At 43.8% G+C, this 23,780-nt stretch overlaps 1 protein-coding gene across 1 annotated transcript; it reads right to left on the reverse strand.

Moving 5' to 3' along the window:
- Nucleotides 1-77: 77 nt before the first annotated feature.
- On the reverse strand, nt 78-19,183 carry LOC146380203 (alanine aminotransferase 2-like). The gene is made up of 12 exons (XM_084939132.1): nt 19,080-19,183; nt 18,793-18,981; nt 13,497-13,586; nt 12,825-12,933; nt 12,508-12,641; nt 11,874-12,117; nt 11,592-11,671; nt 11,246-11,382; nt 10,588-10,762; nt 8,701-8,856; nt 8,503-8,615; nt 78-573 (listed from the first exon to the last, which is right to left on the reverse strand). The coding sequence occupies exons 2-12, from the start codon at nt 18,937-18,939 to the stop codon at nt 483-485; spliced, it is 1,476 nt and encodes a 491-aa protein (XP_084795258.1). The 5' UTR covers nt 18,940-18,981; nt 19,080-19,183; the 3' UTR covers nt 78-482.
- Nucleotides 19,184-23,780: the final 4,597 nt, after the last annotated feature.

Consider the following 23,780-nt stretch of genomic DNA (forward strand, 5'->3'; position numbering starts at 1 on the left):
ATGTGGCTCTTTGTGTTTGTTTAATGGATACAAGTCATGCCAGAGAATGTGTTGCAAATATAGGAACAGCCACTGCATGCAGTTTCAGAAAACAAGTGTTTGGTTTTAATTACATTTAAGAACAATTAAAACAATTACCAATACAATTGGCTACATTCTGAGACATGTGAACAGCCCAGAGAGTACGCCTCAACGTGGCAGGGGCATAGAACAACTGTTAGTTAATCAAGTAATCCCTTAAAATGAATTGGCAGGAGAGGGATGCACCAGCAGAATAAGAAACTGCAGAGACAATCAGTACTATCATCAGTTTGAACATTAAAAACTGGCAGGGCAATACTTTAAGAAAGTGCATCATGTAGTGAAACTTATTGACATCTTCTTCATGTACTGTACGAACATAAATGGGGCTTCCGCCTCAGTCACGTAAAGGTACTTAATGATACTGGCACTGAGCAGTTGGTTCTTGAGATGTGGGACTATTAAGAAAACTCTTGTGTGAAGCGCAACTGGAACTCCCGGATCTTCTGCAGTACCACCTTCAGCTTCTCAGTTGGCGGCAGGATGGTCATTCTGGACGGAGAAAAGGTGGGTTCAGATTAATGATAAAGGTATCGGTAGAGGTGCTGTAAAACTGGAAATCAGATTTACGTAATAGAAGGACGGTGCAAACAATCAGGCTTCATCCAACACAGCTTTTTGTTTTTGGATCAAGGAGTATTGGTTAAATACTGTTGGCCACCAGTGCTACCCCTCAGCCTCCTAGTAGAGGTGCAGGTGTAGTATGCATTTGAAAATCCTAGTTCACGTTCATCTTGAGTTATCATGTTCACAAACCTGGGTGTCCACACTGCCTGCCCTGCCTGTGTGGCAGGGTGAGGATAACACCTCATCAGCTTCATACAGCTGAGAGGTAAAAACTGCAATGAATTACGCTTTTTTTCAACATGTTGTACAAACTACATTATTTTATTTTGACTAGTTTGTTTTCATTTAAATGCACACTTTGCTTAGACTTAAACCTGTGTGACTGTAAACTGACACAAGGTGTCACCGCTGAGCCATAAATTAGCAAGGTAAAACTTTCTCCATAGTTAAATCAAAATGTTTACATTATGAACTGACTGAACAGGTACTGACTAGTTAGCTGCAGATTCGGATTGAGTTTCAGAGTGCCAGCTGCCTCTGTGCAGCACAACTGAAATTCACAGTTAGATGAGTGATAAGCTTATGAGGCACGTGTCACCACACCCACAAGTGAGCCACAAAGTGAACAGGATCACAAACTCTCCTGAAGTCATGAAGTGTGTGTGTTTGTATTTGTAAGATAGAGAAGTTTAACTTCTCAAACTTCAGGATGGAAGGGAGACAAATAGAAGAGCAGCAGGGCAAAGGACTAATAAAACCCAAACTTAGGTGTATTTAGATTCAGAATATTCAGCATAATGTTAGTGCAGGGCAGTGGGAGAGTTGGAAAGTTCATATTTAAAGAAAACTGTTCATGTCACAAGAGAACTTGTGATCGACTGGAATTGGATTTGGGGATAAGCAGAGGGTGTTAGTGAGAGCACATATGCAAACAAGATGGAAATACTGGCACAGAAAGAAACGTAATGCAACATCAGAATAAACAGATATAAGTGGTCTCGTGTCTCATTCTCTTTTGTTGGTGAATATATATCAATATGACTTAAAAAATGAATGCAAAGTGAAATGTCCTTTTGTTTTATTTTACACCTGAAAAGTTTCAACTCTGATTGTGGACAGCAGGGGGCGGTAGTTAGGTTTGACTAATACAAAAAATACCTCCTAATCACTTTACCTTGACCTTGATGAAAAATGTCATGACGTCAAGGAAAGGTGTAAAATTGATAAGAAATTTGATAAGTGCATAGAGAATCAAACCGCATTAAACCACAACCGAATCAAACTAGACTAACGTCACACTGGGTGCTGTGGGGTTTAAACCAATCCACATGTTTTTACCCCACCGATTTAGTTAGGTCATATAAATGAGAACTGATGAAAATTACTACTTCATTACAAAGGTTGGAATTTATTAGAAAAACAAAGATATAGGGTCAGTATTCTGAGAGTACTTTAAGTTATCTAATAAAATATCAGTATCTGGTGTCCCTGTATTGATACAATATTGCCACACAAAATATCACCGCTGCATCAATTTCCCCCCCTCACCCCTAGTTTATACAGTGGAAAGGTTTGTAATAACGCAGAGCTTCTCTGGATAAACCCTGCACACCACCTCAGTCTCAGCCGACGGGACCTCACACAGAGCCCGGGAATTTGTATCAGAGACTTTGTCCTTTCATGAAAACGAATAGTTATGTCTATAACTTCTGTTCCCTGAAGGAGAGGAACGAGGTACAACACATAAGTATGGGATATCACGCCCTCGCGTGTCCTGGCTGAAGAAACCTTTAATCACGCCTTTAAGGCAGATGACGTGTGATGACACGCGCACGGCCCCGCCTGCACATATAGCCGCTGTCATCACAGTCATCCCTCAGTTCGATAGCCGCTCTTCACCGAGCCAAACTGCTCAGTGGGGCCACCTTGTGTTGTACCTCGTTCCTCTCCTTCAGGGAACAGAAGTTATAGACATAACTATTCGTTCCCTTTCAGTCGATTCACTTGGTACAACACATAAGTATGGGACATATATACACGCCCCACAGAGCAGCCACCGAACCGGAATCGGACCACCACATCCTTAGTGAGTGGTAGACCCAGCAGAAAGGACAGCATGAGCCTCCGAAGGGGCTGTAACGTCCAACCGATAAAACCGCACAAAAGTGTGCGGTGATGCCCAACTAGCTGCCGCACAAATATCAGCTACAGGCACCCCTTTAAAAAGAGCCCATGAGGTTGCCATCCCCCTGGTGGAATGAGCTCTCACCCCGTGGGGCAAAGCAAGACCACTGGTGCCGTATGCCAGTGAGATAGCTTCTATAATCCAGTGGGACAGCCTCCGTTTGGACAGAGCTCTACCTCTATTTGGATTAGCGAAGCAGACAAACAGCTGGTCACGTAAACGCACATTCTGAGTGCGCTCAATGTAGGTGCGTAGCACACGCACTGGACAAAGAGAATGCATCCTCCTCTGCTCCTCAGATGCAAAAGGAGGGGAGCAAAAACTCAGCAACTCAAACTCCATTGAGCTAGAAGATGCAGGCGTGATCTTGGGAAAATAGGCAGCATTTGGACGCAATACGACCTTGTGGCCATCAGAAGAGAACTGTGTGCAGGAGGGATGCACAGAGAGCGCATGAAGGTCACCCACTCGCTTTGCCGAAGCCAAAGCGAGAAGTAATGCAGTCTTATATGAAAGAAATTTCATATCCACAGACTCAATGGGTTCAAACGGGGGGCTACAAAGGGCCTCCAGCACCAAAGACAAGTCCCAAGCAGGGACACTGGACTTAAGCACGGGCCTCAGCCGGCGAACTCCTTTCAGAAAACGTATGGCGAGGGGATGCGCACCTAGTGTCACCCCATCAAAGCCAATATGACAAGCAGATATAGCTGCCAAATAAACCTTAATTGTCGAAAATGAAAGGCCCTTATCCAGCAGCTCCTGCAGGAATGTCAAAACATCCACAATAGAGCACTGAAATGGGAGAGTGTGGCGGTCCTGGCACCATTGCTCGAAGGCTCGCCATTCGTAAGCGTACAAGCCTCTAGTAGATGAGGCCCTAGCGCTCTGAATTGTCGCTATCACACTAGGTGGCAAACCCTTAGCAATCAAGTTTAACCTCTCAGCAGGTAAGCATGAAGGCGCCACAGATCTGGGCGTGGATGAAACACTTCTCCTCCCGCCTGAGAGAGGAGATCCCTGCGGAGAGGAAGCTGCCAAGGACTCGCTGCTAGCAGGCTGATTATCTCTGCATACCACGACCTTGTGGGCCACCAAGGGGCCACTGGAATCAGAGAGAGGGAATGCCGACGCACTCTCTCTAGAACTGGAGATATCATTTCCACTGGGGGAAATGCATACAGGAGCACGTCTGGCCATTGGTGCGCTAGCGCGTCCAAGCCCAAGGGTGCATCGTGGTCGATTATGGAGAAGAACAGGGGGCAGTGAGTATTTACCCTGGAAGCAAAAAGATCTATTTGTGCATTGCCAAATAGGTCCCAAATCTGAGCCACTATTAAAGGGTGTAACCTCCATTCTCTCACCAGAGGATCCCCTCTGGAGAGAAGGTCCGGCCCCAGGTTCAGGTGGCTCGGGACATGGGTGGCTCTTAGAGACAGAAAATGAACACTGCACCATAACAGCAGAGAGCGAGACAGGAGCAGCCCGGGCTCCCTCCAAGGACTGAGAGCTAACATGCAAGACGCCGTTACCGGCAGCCTCCTCCGGAGGTGACGCGATGCACACAAACGGTGAGAGAGAGTCCAGCGTTGAAACGCTCTCATTTTTAACAGTCCAAGTGGCACTACGGCGATCATAGATGCCATCATGCCCAACAAGCTTAATATCGTCTGGAAACACAGTCTGCGTCCCAACTGAAACTGAGCGAAGCAGCGATGAAACGCGGCCACTCTGTGCGCGGCTGGAAAGCGAGCATATTTCCAAACCGAGAAAAGTAATCTGCTGACTCGGGATTAGCGAGCTCTTTTGAAAGTTCACAGAGAACCCCAGTGTCTGAATGTGTGACAGAACCAGCGACAGCTGTGTCTCCACCTGCTCTCTGGAGCAAGCTACGAGAGCCCAGTCGTCTAGGTAGGCTAAGATGCGGATTCCTCTCTCTCTGAGGGGCGCTAGCGCTGCCTCGGCACATTTCGTAAAGGTGCGAGGAGCGAGCGACAGCCCGAACGGCAGCACTAGGTATTCGTAGGCTACGCCCTCGAATGCAAACCTCAGAAACTGCCTGTGTTTCGGGTGTATAACCACATGAAAATAAGCATCTGTTAGATCGATTGTTGCAAACCAATCTCCCGGGCCGACCGCATTCAAGAGCTGTCTGAGTGTTAGCATCTTGAACCTGTACGTTCGTAGGTACGTGTTCAAGACTCGCAGGTCGAGGATGGGACGAAGCCCTCCCCCTTTTTTCGGAACAACAAAATAACGGCTGTACCAACCTTTGTCTGTCTCCGAAGCGGGGACCACTCGTATTGCCCTTTTCTGCAATAGCGCCTTTATTTCCTCTCTGAGTATCATGGCCGCCTCGGTGTTGACAGTCGTGTTTACGACTCTTTGGAAACGGGGCGGCTTGACCCGGAACTGCAACCGGTAACCCATGGCAACGGTTCGCAGCACCCACGGAGAGGGGGCGCAAGCGCGCCACTGAGGGAAGTGAGCAGCCAGCCGGCTGACCTGCAGCACCGTCGGCGGGGCGTTGTCGCCCCCCAGTGTGTCTGCAGGGGACTGCATCACCTGCCTGACCTGGCTCATTCTGCCTGCAGGCTGAGCATTTGTGATCGTTTGAGAATAAACAACACTCTTTATTGATTGTAACATGGAAACATGTACATTTATACATTTTGTTGGAGGCACCTTTTCTGGGGCACAACAATGAAAAACAGCGGGAACACTCGATGTGGTCACCTGAACATTTAACACACCTGAACAGGGAGTTACCTGAGGCATTTTGTGTGCAGGGGTTTTGTGCTTGGGAGACAGTGTTAGGAAAGTGCAGCGCCTTCTGGGGCTGACAACCTGAACAGAACTTAAGCGGCACCTCTTGTGCGGCAACAGAGGGGTAAAAACAGCGTCTCCCTGCTGCTGGACCCCCTCTCCACTCGAAACCACAGCTAGGAGGGCTGAGGCTTCTTCCTCCTGGGCGTCGGGTCCCGCCGGGGGCCCGAGGGTGGGCCTTTGCTCCAGGCCGACTGGCGTGGAGCTCGGGCCGGAGGATGTGCTCTCGCGGTCGGCACACCCACTTCAGCAGTGGGCGCCGGTCTCTTGCCAGTCGGCAGAGGAGCGGCGGGCCTGTGAGAGCTAGCTGCGGGCTTCGGCTGACGTCTGGGGATGATGTCGCGCAGAGCTTCCGTCTGCTTCTTCCTCAGATCGAATCTAGCCTGAATGGCTTCAAGTGAATGTCCGAATAACCCAGCCGCAGACACTGGTGCGTCCAGATATACAGCTCTGTCCCTATCCGGGACATCAGAGAGGGTCAGCCACAGGTGCCTCTGCGCCACTACTGTCGAAGCCATCCCTCTGCCCAGGGAGAGCGCTGCACAGCGAGACGCACGGAGGATGTAATCTGTGGCGACTCTGACCTTGTTAAGAAGAGGTGCCAGCGGGCTGTCATCAGGAACCAGCGATCCGAGCTCCGTCAGGCACAGTGCCTGGTACGTCTGGAGCATGGTGACAGAGCTCATGGCACGAGCAGTGCCGGCCTGAGCTCTATAAATCTTCTCCAGCTGCGAAGCAGAGAATCTGCAGTGCTTGGACGGCAGAGTTGCGGGGCCGCCGACACCATGGTTATGGGACGGGGCCAGATAAGCAGCCAGAGACGGCTCCATAGGGGGTGGGTTAGCTAAGCCAGCCCCCTCGGCGCCGTCCAATTCCATGTACTGTCCATAGCCGGGCACAGTGACGCGGGTAGACAGAGGTTTGTCCCATGATGCTGTTAGCTCGCAGAGAAAGTCTGGGAACATGGGAAGGCAGTTTTTGGCCGTTGCGCGCTCCGGTGGGAGGAAAAACCCCGCGAACCGCGACGGCTTCTGAGCTGGCGGAGGAGAGGGCCAGTCCACCTTGCAGCTTCTCAGCAGCACGGCGAAACAGGGAGAAAAGAGAGGTGTCGTCGTGGCCGACCGGCGCAGCAGCGGCGGTACATTGGGCCGACAATGAGCTCTCCTGCTCATCCTCCGACAAACCATGGATGTCCAGGCCGATGTCCAGCACGTCATCGTCGTCCTGGGGAGCGCTGGCGGGCTTCAACCCAGGCTGAAGCCCGTCAGCGCTCCTGCATGGTTCCGGCTCGTCATCGGCTAACCCGTCAACATATTCCATGTGGTCAGCCCAGCTAATTGCGGGGTCATCGACCGGGAAATCCTCGTCTTCGGACTCGGACGAAGCCGGGGCTCCAGACTCGGAAAGGAGAGGGTCATGCCGTGCGACAGCCGAGCGTCCCAGCACTTTTTCCACAAACGTCATCCGTCTTTCCAGGCTCGAGCGCCGGAGCTGGCGACAAAACGCACAGGCTTCGGGCTCCGTCAACGCTCTCCTAGCGTGGACGATCCCCAGGCAGACAGGGCAGGCATCGTGCTGGTCGCTGTCGTGCAAAGAGAAACCGCATCCCTGAGGACAGGGGCGAACAGAAGATTTCTGCTTTGCTCGCTTCGGTTTGGAGTCCATTCCAAAACACAAAGCAAAACGCTGCACGGGAAAACTTGAAATTAGCGCTCCGCGGGCAGCCTACACACCAACTGCGCGGTGGAAGCTAACACCAACAGGGGCAGTTAAGCTAAGTTCAAGTCGGCAGACAACGGAGCTAACTAGCAGCAGCTAGCTAGCCCAACTCAGCAGAGGTGCTCTCAGCGAGGTGAAGAGCGTAAGAACTGAGGGATGACTGTGATGACAGCGGCTATATGTGCAGGCGGGGCCGTGCGCGTGTCATCACACGTCATCTGCCTTAAAGGCGTGATTAAAGGTTTCTTCAGCCAGGACACGCGAGGGCGTGATATCCCATACTTATGTGTTGTACCGAGTGAATCGACTGAAAGGGAACCACTGATTCCTTTTCAGCCTCTGCTTGAACTACATTGCTGTTTTCACAAAGAAACACATACTTAAGGCCTGCGTTTACACTGTGTTATTTTGGTCCGACTCCCTCCTTCACTGGGTCTGCTGGCTTTTGAGCCACAAATCTGCTCTGCTCTGGGCACAATGCTGGTTATTATTGAAATGAACTGGCTGTGTATGTAAATTAGTACACCGTTAGTAGATGATCCTGTGATTGCGGCATCAAGCTAATTTGCCTCGCTTAGTAAATGTCCCTCATAGCCAAACAATGAAATAAATCTAAATAAATAAATAAAGTGTATTATTATTATTTTTAAGTTTTACTGCTGCAGAGTGTAAATAACTCCTCATCAACTCCTTTTCTAGGATTTCTATGACTGAAAATTCCCTCCATCTAGCTCTTATCCCATATTTTTTTATTAATTCATGATCATTCAAAAGACCCCCACACCCCAGAAATGAATGTAAATCATACAGATACACTTTAATTATTATTGCTCACAAGTTAGATTTAGAGAGCTTACACAAATCTACATTTTTTTATGCAGGGCAACAAACTAACAAGAAGGAGATTTAGTAGTTCAACTGTGGGTTTAACAGGCTTGTGTTTTTCATAATATATCAGTATTTTGTGCTACAGAAGATAATAAAGGAAACACTGGAGCTCTTTTACTCAGAAAATTCCAACAGCTCTTCCATCCATATACTTCCAGGTCACTTCTCTCACTTTGAAATCTTTCTAAGCAAAAACTATTTGAACATACTCAACATGTGAATTTAGCCATACTGACCTGAAGTGGTAGGTTCCCTCTCTCTGACCAAAGCCACTTCCTGGTACCAGGCAGATTCCCTCCTCATCTAACAGCCTCATACAATAGAACATGTCTGGAACCAGGCCCAACTCCTGCAGACACACACACCTTATTTATAAGCAAAATTGCCTGCACACAAGAGTAACTCAAGGGATGCAGTGGGTGTATCGAGCAGACCTTGGCTTTGTCAATGGCCTTCTGAGGTAGAGTGATGTGAGGGAAGGTGTACATGGCTCCCTGGACTGGGTTACAGGTGATACCAGGCACTGTGTTGAAGATCTGCCCTGTTAGCCGGGCCTTCTCGGCCAGAGCTGATAGCACTGCCGTCCGCTCCTGGAGGGAAAACAAAAGGTAAAACTGTCAGCATTATACGAGTGAAAGCCGTTTAAAATAAAATACAATGCTACTATGTCAGCCCATGTTCACATGATACTATGTACTGTTTTAACTTTGGCGTTCATTTGCCAGGTTTTGGTGAAGTACCAACTGTGATTATTTTGTATTATGTATAAAATAGTAAGGAAAGATACTGGGTAGACAAAAACATGTATATCTGGTTTCAATGTGTAATTCAGGACGTAGGCTTTGAATCTAACACAAACAATCGTTTGTTTACCAGCCCCATTGTGGCCAGTGGTGGCATACCTGTATGTAGCCATCCATTCACTACACAATAATTGAAGATCAGACTTTCCCACAGCTAAAACTCGCAGCTACACACTGCAACAACAAAGACAACTGAAGGTTTGCACTATCTATGAGCACATTAATGATGATCAAGCTGTCTTTCAAGTCCTCACTGAACACATCGAGTTAACTACTCACAAAGCAGGCTGGAAAAAACAACCTAAGAGAACCTCTGTGACACTGACTTCTCTAAAAGCTACTCTGAGTCAGGTGTACCAAGTAAGGAGATTAGATTGGAAGTGTGAGTTGCAGTAGAGGCCTTCCCAGCAAATAAAGCAACTCAAAGTTTGGTTGTGAAAGTCTGTGCCCAAGAAAGACCAGTGTGAACCGAACCTTGATTACAACAAGGTTTAAAGCATTACAGATCTCCGAAAGTTAGAAAACGGTTACAAAAGCCTTCGCAAATACCTGGGTGTAATGTTCACTTTATATTTTTACGAACTGCATACAAGGAAGGTAATTCAAGACTGCTGCTAATCTCCCAGAAAAGGGTACTGAAAGATCACGCCAAGAGCACAGAGTGCAGTCTTGAAATGGGCGAAAACATAACCAAGTGTAATTCAAAAAAAGGTATGAAGCAATTTTTGCACCTTGCTAGAAGACAACAGACTAAATAAAATGTCAATGGGCAACATGAAAGAAACTACTGCTTTTCAAAAATAATGAGTTTTCAAAATATAATATTAATGTTCTATAAAACTTTTAGACAGCAAACACTTCACACTAACACCAAAAGTCCATCTTAACTCTGGATCATGAAGCATGGAGCAGAATGGTTACAGGACATTTTGCTATCTCAGAACATGAATCCCTTGGACTCATTGATGAAACAATAAAAATTTTTTACAGGCGCCTCTCGGGGCATAGTCCATGACACATCCAAGGGTTATGTAATGCATAAAGACAGTAACCAAAAGTCCAACATAAGTAAATCAACAACAATGGAAAATAATTTAAAAAAAAGATGGAGCAGCTGAGACGAAGTAATCAGAATAGGGAAGCTCAATCCGGACACCACAAATAGTGATGAAATAACAGGAGTGTTTTTTAAGGAATGATTCAAAAATCTTTCTCATCATTGTGTAAGTCTCACAAACAGCTAAAGAGAACATCTGTGGGAGTTACCAGTTTGCATACTTGTTTAGTCAGATTGTGGTCATCTATAATTGAGACTTAATGAAGACCAGACCACAATGAGTAGTCAGTTTAGAAATCCAGAAGATGTGAAACAAAACAGCTCTGATTGTATGTTCAAATTTCAAAACCTGATCTGACTGAGTGCCACCTGAGAACTTTATCAATCCTAACACAGCTTTTGTGTGTAGATTAGGTGAGGCGATGTTTGCACTAGTTAATTCTGTTTGCATACACTCAGACCTTCATAAAAGTGGCATAAGAGGGCTCATCAGGCTGTGGGGGGTTCACCACGAGATCCAGTAGGGCCTGTCCGGGGACTGGTGGACACAGACGCACAGACACTAGTTTTATGAGTTGGGCTTTCACTTCAGGGTCCAAGTTGATGACCTCCATGTATCCTCCACGGAATCCACACCTAGAAAACAAACAGAGACAAGAAAGGTAAAGTTTGCTCTAACTGAAGGAGATGTACACGTCAGCAAGGATTAACAACTCCAAGGACCATTTTCAGCTGCCCTGTGGGGTTTTCATGCTTGTTTATTGGTTTTAGCTGAGGTGCATTACTAATAAGCATCTGTAAAACTCAACCATAACCCCCCACTGAAAACGTGAAGTAATTATGTTGAGCTGAAATATATAAAATCAAAGGTTTATTTATTCAAACAATGAATCATTAAGAGAATATGCTTTGTATAAACAGAAAAGCAATCAAGTCAATTTCACTTAACCAGATTCTAATAAATGTAAAATTTTACATAGTGTATATGTAACAAAATTATTTTTTTTGTGTATTTTAATCTTGTTTACTGCTTCCACTCATATTTACTGGCTTTCACTTTATTTTCTTTATATTTATGGCGTGTGCATGTGTGTGGCCGTATCTGTGTGAGATACTCACTCTCCCATGTAACATTTGGAGGTGGAGTGGAACGAAGCCATTTCCACTATGTTTGAGTACTCCGGTCCCATCTCAAACAGCACTTTCTTAAAAGAGTGAAACTGGCAGCCCTCTGCGTATACATTATCCTGGTAGACCTAAAAAAAAATAAACATGGCTTTATTAACATTAATAACACTTCATTATATTATAAACATCAAAGACATTTTTCTCACACCCTTTTGGTGTATATGATAAAATATTAGCAAAGTAAATGAAACAACTGCTGCAGTGCAGTAAGTTTGAAAGAAATCTTTAAAGCGTAAAAGTTTGCACTCTGACACAAAGCAGAATGTGAAATACGTACTTCATCGGCCATGAGGAAGAGATGTTCCTCTTTAGCAAATCGGATCACTTCTTCGATGCACTGCCTGCTCTGGACCTGACCTGTCACACAGGGCAGAGAGTTTGATAATTAGGAGAAGTGTGTGAAGACAGAGAGAATAAACTAAATGTCTTTGAAGTCTTAACTGTCCAAGATCAAATATTATTGTTAACTAGGTTTGGTTTTGGTCCACACATACACAACAAGACTCTAAAACATCAGCAGCTCCTTAACGTCACATGGAGAAACTGCAAAGAGGTGTACCAGTGGGGTTTCCGGGGTTGATGATACAGAGGACACGAGGATTGCAGTGCTCCCTCGCAGCATTGAGCGCTCTCCTGAGCTCTGTGATGTTCAGACTCCAACAGTTGTCTTCGTCCAGGTAGTAATTTATCTGGACAGCGCCCAGGTCTGCCAGGGCAGCTGAGTACAGAGGGTACTGGGGGATGGAGATCATCACTCCTGTTCGGTCACGACCCTCCCCACACACCAGCAACTTCAATATGGTCTTGGATTGGAAGGTGTAAAGAGAAAAAGGAGGACAGAGTGGAGTGTCGTTATTATGGAGACTATGTATGGACTGTTGGGTTAATTGTGTACATTAAAAAGAAGAGTACAAACAATCAATTTTGTTGGGAGACAAACTTTAACACCTACATAGAAACATATTGGGGAAAAACAAGTTTCATACTGCGGGATCTTTAGTGCAGAAGTTAGAGTATTTTAAGGTCATTCAGCGGCCTGATTGGGTTGCATAAAAGTGAGACAGACAAAGGTCTGTGGGTGGAGTAGTATTAGAGATGTACAAAGTACAGATAAGTATATATTTAACGAAAGCTGACTAAAGCACCTGTCCTCAGTTGCCATTTGTACAGCAGCAAAGTGAGTCAGCACATACCACAATGGCATCGCTGGCCCCAGTGGAGAGGTAGATGTTGTCGGGGTTGGAGGGGATGCCACCGTCTCTTTTCTCGATGTAGCGCGCCACATCCTGACGGATGCACTCGATCCCCTGGCTAGCACTGTAGGCCCCTAATGACATGACACTGAACTTTGTTTAACAAGTAACATATTTAGTTGACCAGTTTACACAGAGAACAGACTGTCCAAATTAATGATTGATAATCAGACAAATAGACGTAGATGCTAGTGACATAGGTGCTGAAGGACTGGGACAGAGAATGTGGTTGGTGTAGTGAGGGGGAGTTGTCTGACCTATACTGTGGCCTCCGCAGGCATCAAGAATGCGCCGTGCTCTTTTCTTGGCATCCTCAGGAAACTTGCTATCTTCCAACAGTGCTGGATAAGAGCAGAGAGCCAAGACCTGAGAGGAAAAGAACAAAAATCACTACATGTCCCACAACTGTGACCACTGTGTCTTATTCAATCTGTAATTATTTGCAAAGTTAAGCATTTATTGTTCATGTTGTTTAATTTTAAATCCAATATCGAAAGTTACACTAAAATGCCACCATTAAGCTTCTATTTGAGTACTTTTATCTCAGTGCTGAAAGTACTGTGTATATGACATAGACATCTATGGCTTTTGGGCATCTGGGGGAAACCCAGAGGCCCAAGGAGAACATGGAAGCTTCATATGGTTTAAACTGAGAACCTTCTTGCTGTGAGGTGACGGTGCTAGCCACTGCACCACCATGCTACACCAGTTTCATAATATATGACCTAAATTGCAAGAATAACAATGAGCTGGCCACTAAATATTTCTTCAGCGGGAATGTGTTGCTTCAACATTATTTCATATGTGGTTTTAGGGTTGTTTTGGGTTTTCTGTCATACAGTTTTGTTTCCTTCTGTAATTATGAGTCCGTCCTACTTAGCAAAAACACAGGCCTTAACAGATTGTATGCTTTAAGAGAGTGGTCTAACCTGTCTGAAAAATGTAATTGGTTTCTGACCCATAGCGTGGGCGTCCCCTATGTTGGCCTTGATGACTTCTGTGAAAGGTTTCTTCGCTCCCTGGAACAAAACAGAGAAAGGTACCTGATATCAGTGACTGAACAAAGTGTGAAAAATAAATCTTTGCATTGTTAATTCTAGGAACATATGCTCACCAAACAAGTTTGGACGTGTAAAAAAGGAGTAAGTGAGGAGGAAACAAGTGAGCAAAGGTAAAGCAGAAACGTTACTGTTTTCCCTGTCTTTTTCTCCGTTCCTTCTTTTGATTGCTTCCAACATCAATCATGGTTAAAATGATTATGGTTATTACATCATAACTGACATCTGGAGAAGAGCAGATGAGAAGCATACCCGGCATAAGAGACTCTTTGTAGGGAGAGATTAAAACAAAGACTCATAGGAAGCAGGATTGAGAATTGCAAAGTAACTCCAAGAGGTACATCACAAATCACCTTTGCTGTGCTCCTAATCTGAGCAACCTCAGGTTATAGCTTACAAGCATATAACTGATTACTACACATAAAACCTCAAATTACTAAATAATAAAGTCTGTATGAGAACGGGATCACCATTTCAACACGATCACAAGAGAATGTTTTCTTTCTGACAAGCATATACATGACAGACATTTAGGCTACGTTCACACTGCAGGTCTTAATGCTCAATTCCGATTTTTTGATCAAATCCGATTTTTTTGTCTGCTTGTTCACACTACAAATAAAATGCGACAGCAAACGCTCCCTAGCATTTCTTTGCCCTTTAAGCACTGGTATTGTCATGTAATCCTTTAAAGCAATAAAAGCTTGTACTTGCTGACACCATAAGAGTAGAAAGCAAGCCAAGCATGAATTATGTTTTTTTTATGTTTACTTCCACCCAAGCATGTTTAACAGAGCCAGGGGTTCAAATGTACAGGCTACACTTGTCTCAGGAGCTGTAAGAATACATGTAATCATTAATGAACACACTAATGTCATGGAATTTACAACTGCAGTTAAAGTCAGTCACCTTGTCCTTCGATATTGTTAGGCTTATCTTCTTTTTTCATGTGCAATGTTTGCTTTTGGTTACGGTTTTAGCTGCAGTGCCTTTAACTTTTAAGCAGTGTTGTATTTTTCATTTTCCCTATTTGGTTTGCTCTTCTTTTGAAAATTTTGAGGTTATCGGGAGTCAGATCATGGTGGCAGCAGACCAAGAAGGATATTCTAGAGGCCCTTACCCCCAGCAACACTTTCCATTTGCTCCTGGGGGATTCTGAGGCATTCCCAGGCCTGATGAGATAATCTCTCAAATCAGAAGTCCTTGTATTCATCTCACATAGAGCTTTTTGTCCCCTCAAAAACCTCACATGGATCTTCTCACCATTAGAAGTTTTTGTTTTACAAAGGCTCTGGTACAGACTGTAGTTTGGGCTGCAGCGCAAAAGTGCTGGCCTGGAAGGGCACAGTCCTGCTGCCAGGGCTACCAGACACACAAAAACGTCATTTGCTATTGTTGATGTTGGGGTTTCACTCACAAATTGCAGGCTGAATCCAATTATAAGACACTCTTGAATCCTCTTCATTTCATTCCTCTATTTATCCAAACCATTTTCTGCTTCTGTCCACCTCATTGTCCACCTTCATTTTATTTGAGCCCTTCCTTGTCAACTATTTCACCTAACCGAATTATGCACACGCTGGTCTGGAGCCCATTTGTCTATTTACTGATCACAAAATGCACCACCCTTTGCTGTTAATTAGAGGAGGACATGTGATAACAGATGTCCTCTCTTACTTTGGACAGCCTGGGCCAGTCATAAAACTAAAGTGAAAACTGTACTAAGCCTTCACTGAAGGTTTGTCTGAAATACAATTAGAAAACTGCAAATCCCCAGTTTGTATTGCATTGTGATATAAACACAACTACATAGTACATCCACACTTCACTCAAAGGGGAACTGTGGTATATCCTTTTTCATAACTGTGGGTAAGAGGCAGGGTACATCCTAGACCAGTCACCAAACCATCAAGAGAGACAACCACACATTCTCATTTGACACCTATAGCCAATTTAGAAATCCATTTAACCTGAGAAGCATTTGTTTGGACTATGGGAGGAAGTCATGCAAGCACAGAGTGAACATGCAGTACACAAAAAGGCCCCAGCGTACCAGGAGGCTTAGCCCAGGAATGTTCTTGTCGTGAGGCGACAGTACCCGTGCACTGCTGTGTGGCCATTTAACTTTACCAAACACTTCCACAAGTGCCCTTTAATTAGCATTTCAGGCGAGGATACAACATTTTATTATCTAGTAATACAATTTAAAAAAAAACCCAAAGGACATAAAAAGAAAAAAAATCCACAGAGCAGTTCTAGAAGTACATCTGGAGCTTACTGCACCCTGTTTATGTAAACTGTCTTTGTGGTTCTGAAATTCAGGAAATGCTGTTCTCATTCTACTGGCTTGCACCAATTCTTGCACCTCCCAAAAAATCTTGGGAACTTGTTTTGTTTTCTGCAGAACTGCAGCCACTGTCTATTCTGAAACCTGCCTCAGATGGGTTCTACAGGGCTTTTCCTATATGTTTCCTATATGTAATTCCTTACCTCACTTGAAAGAGAAAGAGACTTTCACCAGTGAAAAGCATCAGGTTTGAACATATTAACCATTTATAAAATAATTAAGACAAAACAGAAGATTTCTGTTAACCAAAATGACCAAAAGGATCATTTTAATCCAGCGGTCCCCAACCCCCGGGCCTCGGACCGGTACTGGTCCGTGACTCGTTTGGTACCGGGCCGTGAGAGTTGAGGCTCAGGTGTGAAATGTATAGTTTTCAGGGTTTTTATCGGTTTTCAGCATTATTTTGTTATCGTTTTTATCGTTTACTCGGTTTTCCTGGGTCTTTTCACGTGTGTTATGAATAAATTTTCTTTTTTTCGGTACCGGTACTAGTTTTATTTTGTTGTATTTATCCACGACACCTTAAAGGCCGGTCCATGAAAATATTGTCGGGCATAAACCGGTCCGTGGCGCAAAAAAGGTTGGAGACCGCTGTTTTAATCTATGAAAATGATTGGGCATTGTTTTTATCATGATGAAATAATGTTACGTTTCACTACATTTCTAAATAGCTACAGAAAGAAAACAAAAATTGCTGGTAAACTCAACCCAACATTCATTTTGGGTCTTATTTACTTCTTAACATTCATCAAAATAAGTGGACTATATTGTGGTAATATACACCTTACGGCTTCTCAGGACAGCTTTATCCTTATCCTGTCGAGTCCTGTAGTTTAAGTTCTCCTTTGGGTTAAACAACTACATACACACAACAAACAAACTGCTGTTTACATTATTCTTGCCATGATTCACTGTGCTCTACATGACAAAACAAGCAACCAGCCTCTAAGTTCAACTGAAAGTGTTTTCCTTGAAACCAAGTCACTATTAGTCATTTTTGTGTCCTTGAATAATATCAAGAGCAAGCTCTCGAATGTGCTTTGAGTTAGGATTTTGTCAGATAAGAGCTTGATTGGAATCTAAGTAACGGGATGCAGCATGTTTCCTTTTTAGCCCCCATTCTCGAGCAACAAAGAGACTGCTGTTCTCCGGGTAGAATAGGAGCCAGTTGGTTCCCCGGCTCGCTGCTCCGTTTCTCCTGCTCAGTCAGCACCAGGTGAATATTACGCAGACCAGACCTGCAGACCATGCCAAGAAAGCCTGTGGGACATCAGGCCTGACAGTCATCGTGAATGTTATTTCACTTACAACAGCTGTAGTTTGGACTCTTGGTTCTCTATGCTTAACTGTGCTAGAGTAACTGGAACACGGTTCATTCAAGCTATAACTGAGGCAAAGTGGAAAATAACCTTGTTGCTTTAATCATGTGGTTTATCAAAGTCAATTTTACTGAAATGCACTCAATGTTCATTTCAGTAAAAGAAAATTAAAGAACTGTTTACAGTAATAGATGGGCTCTTTTTCCCCGTTCTACTGGTGTATTGTCACCCTTTTATTATGACAGGAAGTGCAGAACTGCCAGAAGCTTAGGTTCATGCCTGAATTAGTACTGTGGGCACTGTTCTGCCAGATGTCTGGGTCATTATCACACAGACGCACACACGCATAATATCTGCTGAGTTGTCAGTAAGTGTTCCAGTTTAAAGATTTGACAGGAAGCTCACCAATAGATGACGAGTCAACTTTGTCATGACTTCTGGGAAAAGTTTTTTTGCAGGATTTGCTTTGGCTTCAATAAGCAAAGAAGAACAATTTGACAACCAGAGAAGTGAGGCCACATTTCACCAGAACTGGGGGGGGCTGCTTGTTATAAGGCTCCTTGCACAGAAAGGCCTCTGAGGCTGCTGGGCCTCACAGCTGCAGCTCAGTTCAATGAAACCTCTCCCCGGCGTGCAGAAGGGAGGTGGGTAAACCCAGAAAGAAACAAAGGAGGACAGAGAGTGCACCCTCTCCTCTTATGTAATAACCCTTTGTATTATACACATCCTTTTGGATCCTTTGGCCGCCCCTGGCAAGATGAGAGCAAAGTGTACTCAAAGAAGGCCAGGCTCATCACGTGTCTCGTGAAGAGGACATAACTGCAGAGCCGAGGGTTGCGTTACAGCTTTCAAAAGACAGCTTGTTCAGCCTAGCCGTCCTTCCTAAGGGAAGCACAGTAAATCAATATTGCCCTGTTGAATGTAAGACGAGCAGAGGGCGACAAGCTCATCGTGGCGCATGCAAACACTTTGAATGCTGACCTGCCCTGAATGTCCTGCTTCCACTCCCTGAGCCAGTCAGCAAAAGTCAAGCATCTCATGCACAAAGCCTGCCCTGAATTATTATTTTGTAACTGTATCTGGAGGAAACAGAGTCGGGAAATTACACTTTTTACTTACTGTGTGCCAAAATCTAATATGAGGCAATCTTAATAATTTCTGGGCTTATATATAAAGGGGGTATTTCCAACAGGTGTGACCTATGACGGCTGTGTAGAGTTAGATTCCAGCTGTTTAATAGTTTCAACAGCTGGGTATGTACATAACTGCATAACCTTGTCTCCCCCTTGGCTAAAACAAACAAAAAAACAATTAAAAAAACACGGGAAATATGATTTAACACTTTAAAAAAACAAGTTAGAACCCGCACTTTAAAGCACATAGCTTTAAATTAACAAGCCATTCTTTTGAAACCCAACTCCGTCCCGAGTGCCACCTCAGCGATACTCTTAACTCAGTTCGCGCTTTTCTTCTGCTTTGTCCAACTTTGGCTCCACTTTACCTCCTTCAGCTCCTTCTCTATCTGCACCGCCCGCTGGACGATGGGTCCGCGGACCGCGTACTCCACCCGCTTAACGTTGGGGTTCATGCTGTCCAAAGTCAGCACCCTGCCCCGGTGCGAGACCCCGTTCACTGCCTGCTGGGACATGTTTGTTATGTCACGAGCGCACCGTTGAAGCTGAAGCGTTATCTGAAAGATGAAAAAGAAAGAAAAAAAAAAAGATAAGAAGTTCAGCAATTAGACGCTCCTAGCTGCACGGGGAGCAGATAAAGTATATCAGCAGTTACCAGTTGTTCAGCGGGGATGTTGTCAGAAAAGTTTCCGTGTTTACTTTCCCTCCAAGCCCCTTTCCTTTAAGCTTCAACTGACACACTAGCCTCTGCACCCTGGGTGTTTGTATCCCCACCCGCCTCTCCCAGGGCCGCCCCGTGCTGGCCCGCCTTCGCGCGCTGTCCCTTGCGATTGGCTGAATTTTCCTAACCGTGACTGACGTCAGCGTCTAACTGTGTCATACTGCAAATTTTGTTATCGATCCGATACCAAGTGAATACGGTGCAGGTCCTGCCGATACCAATACCAATACTTTTAACCTATAAAGGCAGCTTATGTAGGGGAGCATGACAGTGTGTTGTGTGACAGTGACATTTTAATGATTACAAAGTTTTTGTGATTTCCACTTTCCACAAAAATTGGTTATTTAAAAAAATACTGAGACTGAGCTTGCAAAGAAAAAGCGTCTGGACTTCTTTAAGTTGCTTGAAGACGTTTCACCTCTCATCCGAGAAGCTTCTTCAGTTCTAAGGTCAAATGGTGGGGAGTCCCAGATTTAAACCTAGTGGGAATATCCCCCCACAGAGGGACAAAAGGACCCCCTGATGAGCCAAGGTGTGAAAATGGGTGTGGGTCCCAATCAGTCAGGGTTTCAGGTGAGCTCATTGTTAAACCTGGCCCCCCCACCCATCATGCGAAAGCAACTTAAAGAAGTCCAGACGCTTTTCTTTGCAAGCTAATTTGACTACGATGACCTGGATGACTGAGAACCTTCACAGACATTTTTTGAGACTCTAAATCGCTTTGGGTTAGTGTTTGCTATGTATATAGGTTAAAGACTATACAGTCAGCACAAAAAGGCTAATAAATGTTTCACAATGCATGTTTGAGCTCTATTTTTCCATTTAAACAAATAATTTATTTAAGAAAATTTAATGGGCAACATACTGTATTGGAGAATAGAAGCAAAGTATCGATCCTATTCTCCAAAAGTTGATTCTGTTCATCTGGATGTAGCGTTTTGTGGGAGAAACGTTTTGTCACTCATCCAGGTGACTTCTTCAGTCTCAGCTGACTGCAGGTTTCCCCAATCTTATAAACGGTACATTGCATAATGACTGAAACTAGCCCAGTCAAGGAACAATGGGCTGGGAGGTCCAGTTTTGTGGGAGAAATGTTTCTCCCACAAAACGCTACGTCCAGATGAACAGAATCAACTTTTGAAGATTTACTTACCTGGATGACTGAGCGTGCATCAAGATATCGATCCTATTGCGTCAGTATCAATCCAATACCGATGCCAGCATTGGCATCATACTGGATATTTGGATCGATCCGCCGGCCTCTAAATTTAACTTCAGCTGCCTTTTTCTTCCATGTTTTTACAGTTATTCTTAATTGTTATGCATCGGGAAGTATTTCTTTAAAGTTAAAGCATGAACTCATAAATCAGTAAGTAGCATTTAACGTTGTTAGCAAGCAGCGGCTAATTTACGTTAAGAGACAATGTTAGCGTGTGCAAGTCCGAGCCAATGTTGGCCACCTAAATAACAGTGACGAAAAAATGGATGGTAAAAGAGTGCACAAAGTACAGCCCAAGTTCTTTAATAAGGAGATTTTTCTTCCTTTATTTGTCCTGCTTGAGAGTGTGGCTTGTCCAGTAGAAGAAGGCGTTTGGAAGATGTTAGTTTGCTAGTTTTATTGGCTTTTCATGAAGACAAGCAGCACAACTCAAAAGAAAGAAAAAGCACTAAAGGTTAAGTCAAGGTCAAAGTTCCCACATTAAAGCGGTTTTCTTTTCTTTTTTAAAAAAACAAAACAAAACTGAACTGTATAATTAGAAAAGAGCTAAGCAATAAGCACAATTCCCAACTGTTATAAAGTCATATTTATGCTAGGTTCTCAAAACTGGCTGACTAACTCGCCTGGAATAGACCTCTGGCGTGTTGTGTCTGCTGTAGAAATACTTTATTTACCTTGGACATGGACTTCATCGCGACAATGGCTCTGTTATCATGCGAATACCGTAATTTGTACTTCGTAAAATCTTACAAGACTAGTCCAATTTATTAAATGTCCTTCTTGAGTATCCGCTGCTGTGATCAATGTGGAGCAAAACAGTAGAGCAACATGAAGAAGCCACTATCTGACTTTTAGTACAGTTAATCAATAACCAGACAGTATTTAATAAACAACTTTTTGAATTATCTGTTCATAATGTAGGTCAGTGGTTACAACTGCAGTTACAATAGTTGTTAACAACATATAATAACTAGTTTCAGTTTTAAGTTATTTTACTTAGGTTTGTGTTTAAAAAATAATAATATTAATACAAATACTTTTTAGTTTTAGAGATCCGTGTCAATCACACATCATACAATCAAACATCTAACTTCTATTTTTATTTCTCTCATTCAGAAAATTCTTGCTGAAAACAAAAACTTGGGTTTTAATTTGCTGTGGGTTCACCACTGGACAACAGTGTAATATCAGCCACACAGTGGCCCTGCTCTGAAGCAGAGATTTTGACTCGATATAGCAGGTGAAGCAGGCCTGGCTTTTCTTACAGTGAGGTGTCCCAGACAGCCATTACAGGTTGACAGTCAGCATACGCAATACCAGGACCCCGATTGTCAAGCAGATAAATGAAATGCAGGTTTCATTAATTTTATTACTTAGCGTTTCTAGCTCTTAAAAAAATCCATAAAACAGGTATACTGCTACAGTGAATGTAACGACAGAGTAACTATTAATTATGTTGTCAACTCAGAATGGAAACTTCTTTGCCGGAGGGAGAGAGTCAGATTAATGCTGTCTGTGTCATTTTAACAGTATCATTTCTATTGGATTGTTGATGAATAATGCCCTGTATTATGACGGACATTAAGTGCAATAGCAACAGCTAACTTATAGAAAAATAGACTTCTAAAGAGGGTTTGGGGCAAGAGTTTTGAAAGTTTTCAATTTTTTTTTTACACTGGAAACTGGCTGCTTTTTCAGTCATCTTGAGTCCAGTCCTTGTACCTTCACATTTTCAGAAGAATGTGTTTGTTTGTTCAACAACTTAACACTGACCTACAAATCATTCAACTCTGAAAACGGCACCTAAGTCAAGGCATGAAACAATGTTGTGTTTACACATCACACAACTTAACAAAGAACCCATTTCAAATTGTATCTTTAGGCTCTTTGTGACTAACAGCTGTCACAAAAATCATCATGAAATGCCAAAGATAACACAGTTTGAAAGGCATAAAACTGTACCAAGAAGGTCATTTTCAAAGAGCTCTTAGTTGAAAACTTGGCATCTTTCAGTATGGTGTGTGGCATGCCCTTAAAAAATCTGATGGAGTAACACAAAAGAAGGCGCAGGTCTAAAGACTACAGCAGAAGAGCATCTGATAGTCAGGTCCTTAAGAAACAGGGGGAAAAAATCCAGCAAAGACCTGACGGAGGACCTGAGAGATGCATTGCCCCTTCAATTGATACATCTGCTGTTCGCTCAAGCTTTATCAGAAATGGTGTCAGTGGAAGAGCTGCTGTTAGGAAGCCATTATTGAGTAAGGAAAACATAGAGAAAAGGCTGAGGTATGCCAAATTACACAAGACACAGACTGAAATCAGTAGCAACAGGTTTTATGAAGTGATGAATCCAAATTTGAAACACAGGGACAGTAGTGAGTGTCTACAGTCGACTCTAAAACATGGTGGAGCCGTGTTGAAGCAGTGTGGGCTCATCTTGACAGGAAACCAAAGGCAGCCAACATCCAAAGAAGAGCTTTAAATGTCCTCCAAGAAGCCTGGAGAAGTACTCCTGAAGACTACTTAAAGAAACTACAAGACAGCTTCCATTAGAGAGCGCAGACTGCGTTGAATAAATAGTGGTCATTATCAAATATTGATTTTCAAAGTTCTTAGAACTATATTCATTCTTTTGCTTTGTATACTGTATTTTGGTTTATGTTATTGGACTGTGGCACGAAGGTATGGGTTAATAAATTACATCCACAACACATCACTGTGCTGTCTTTTCATGCGAAAGGAACTACAGTACCAGAGAAAAACCACCTAGAATGCAAAGAATGCAGAGGAACTTGATGCTGGGGGTGCAATGTCAAATAAAATTCATTTCTCACATGGAAATTTCCTTCCTTTGCATGTCATTTGTTTTAATCAGAGACAGAGAGGTGGTGTGTGAATGTGTATCTGTAGGACAGTGTGAGACCCCCCACCCCCCGATGGCTTGGAAAGAGTTTGGGAAAGACATTTGATATCCCAAACTAAAACAGTTCACACACAAGCATGTGATGCCCTGGTGACTTTCATGTGCATTTTGTCAGACTGTAAGTGCATCATCTGTTCCAACTTTACCTCAACGTTAAATGACAGATCAACATCACATACCTTATGTTGTGCAACAGCTATGTAATTACTATAAGAGAGACTTACAGGCTCGGTCCTTGTAACTCAGTGGTGCTGACTCACAGTCAAAACAAGTCTGAACATAAGCAGCTTCCAATTTTAACACACTCCCTCCCCATAAAGGTAACTGTTACTGAGGCCTTATACAACATAAGGCCTCGGTAACTGTTACTGAGGCCTTATACAACATAAGGATCTGTGCGCATATGTGTATGTGTGTGGATGAAGGTAATTCTGGTGCACCACAATGTTAAACCACCTAAATAAGCTGTCATTGTGTATTAACTGCTGCTCTG

Source organism: Perissodus microlepis, chromosome 9 (genome assembly GCF_051167445.1).
Source record: "Perissodus microlepis isolate ML-2025 ecotype Zambia chromosome 9, ASM5116744v1, whole genome shotgun sequence".
NCBI lineage: Eukaryota > Metazoa > Chordata > Actinopteri > Cichliformes > Cichlidae > Perissodus > Perissodus microlepis.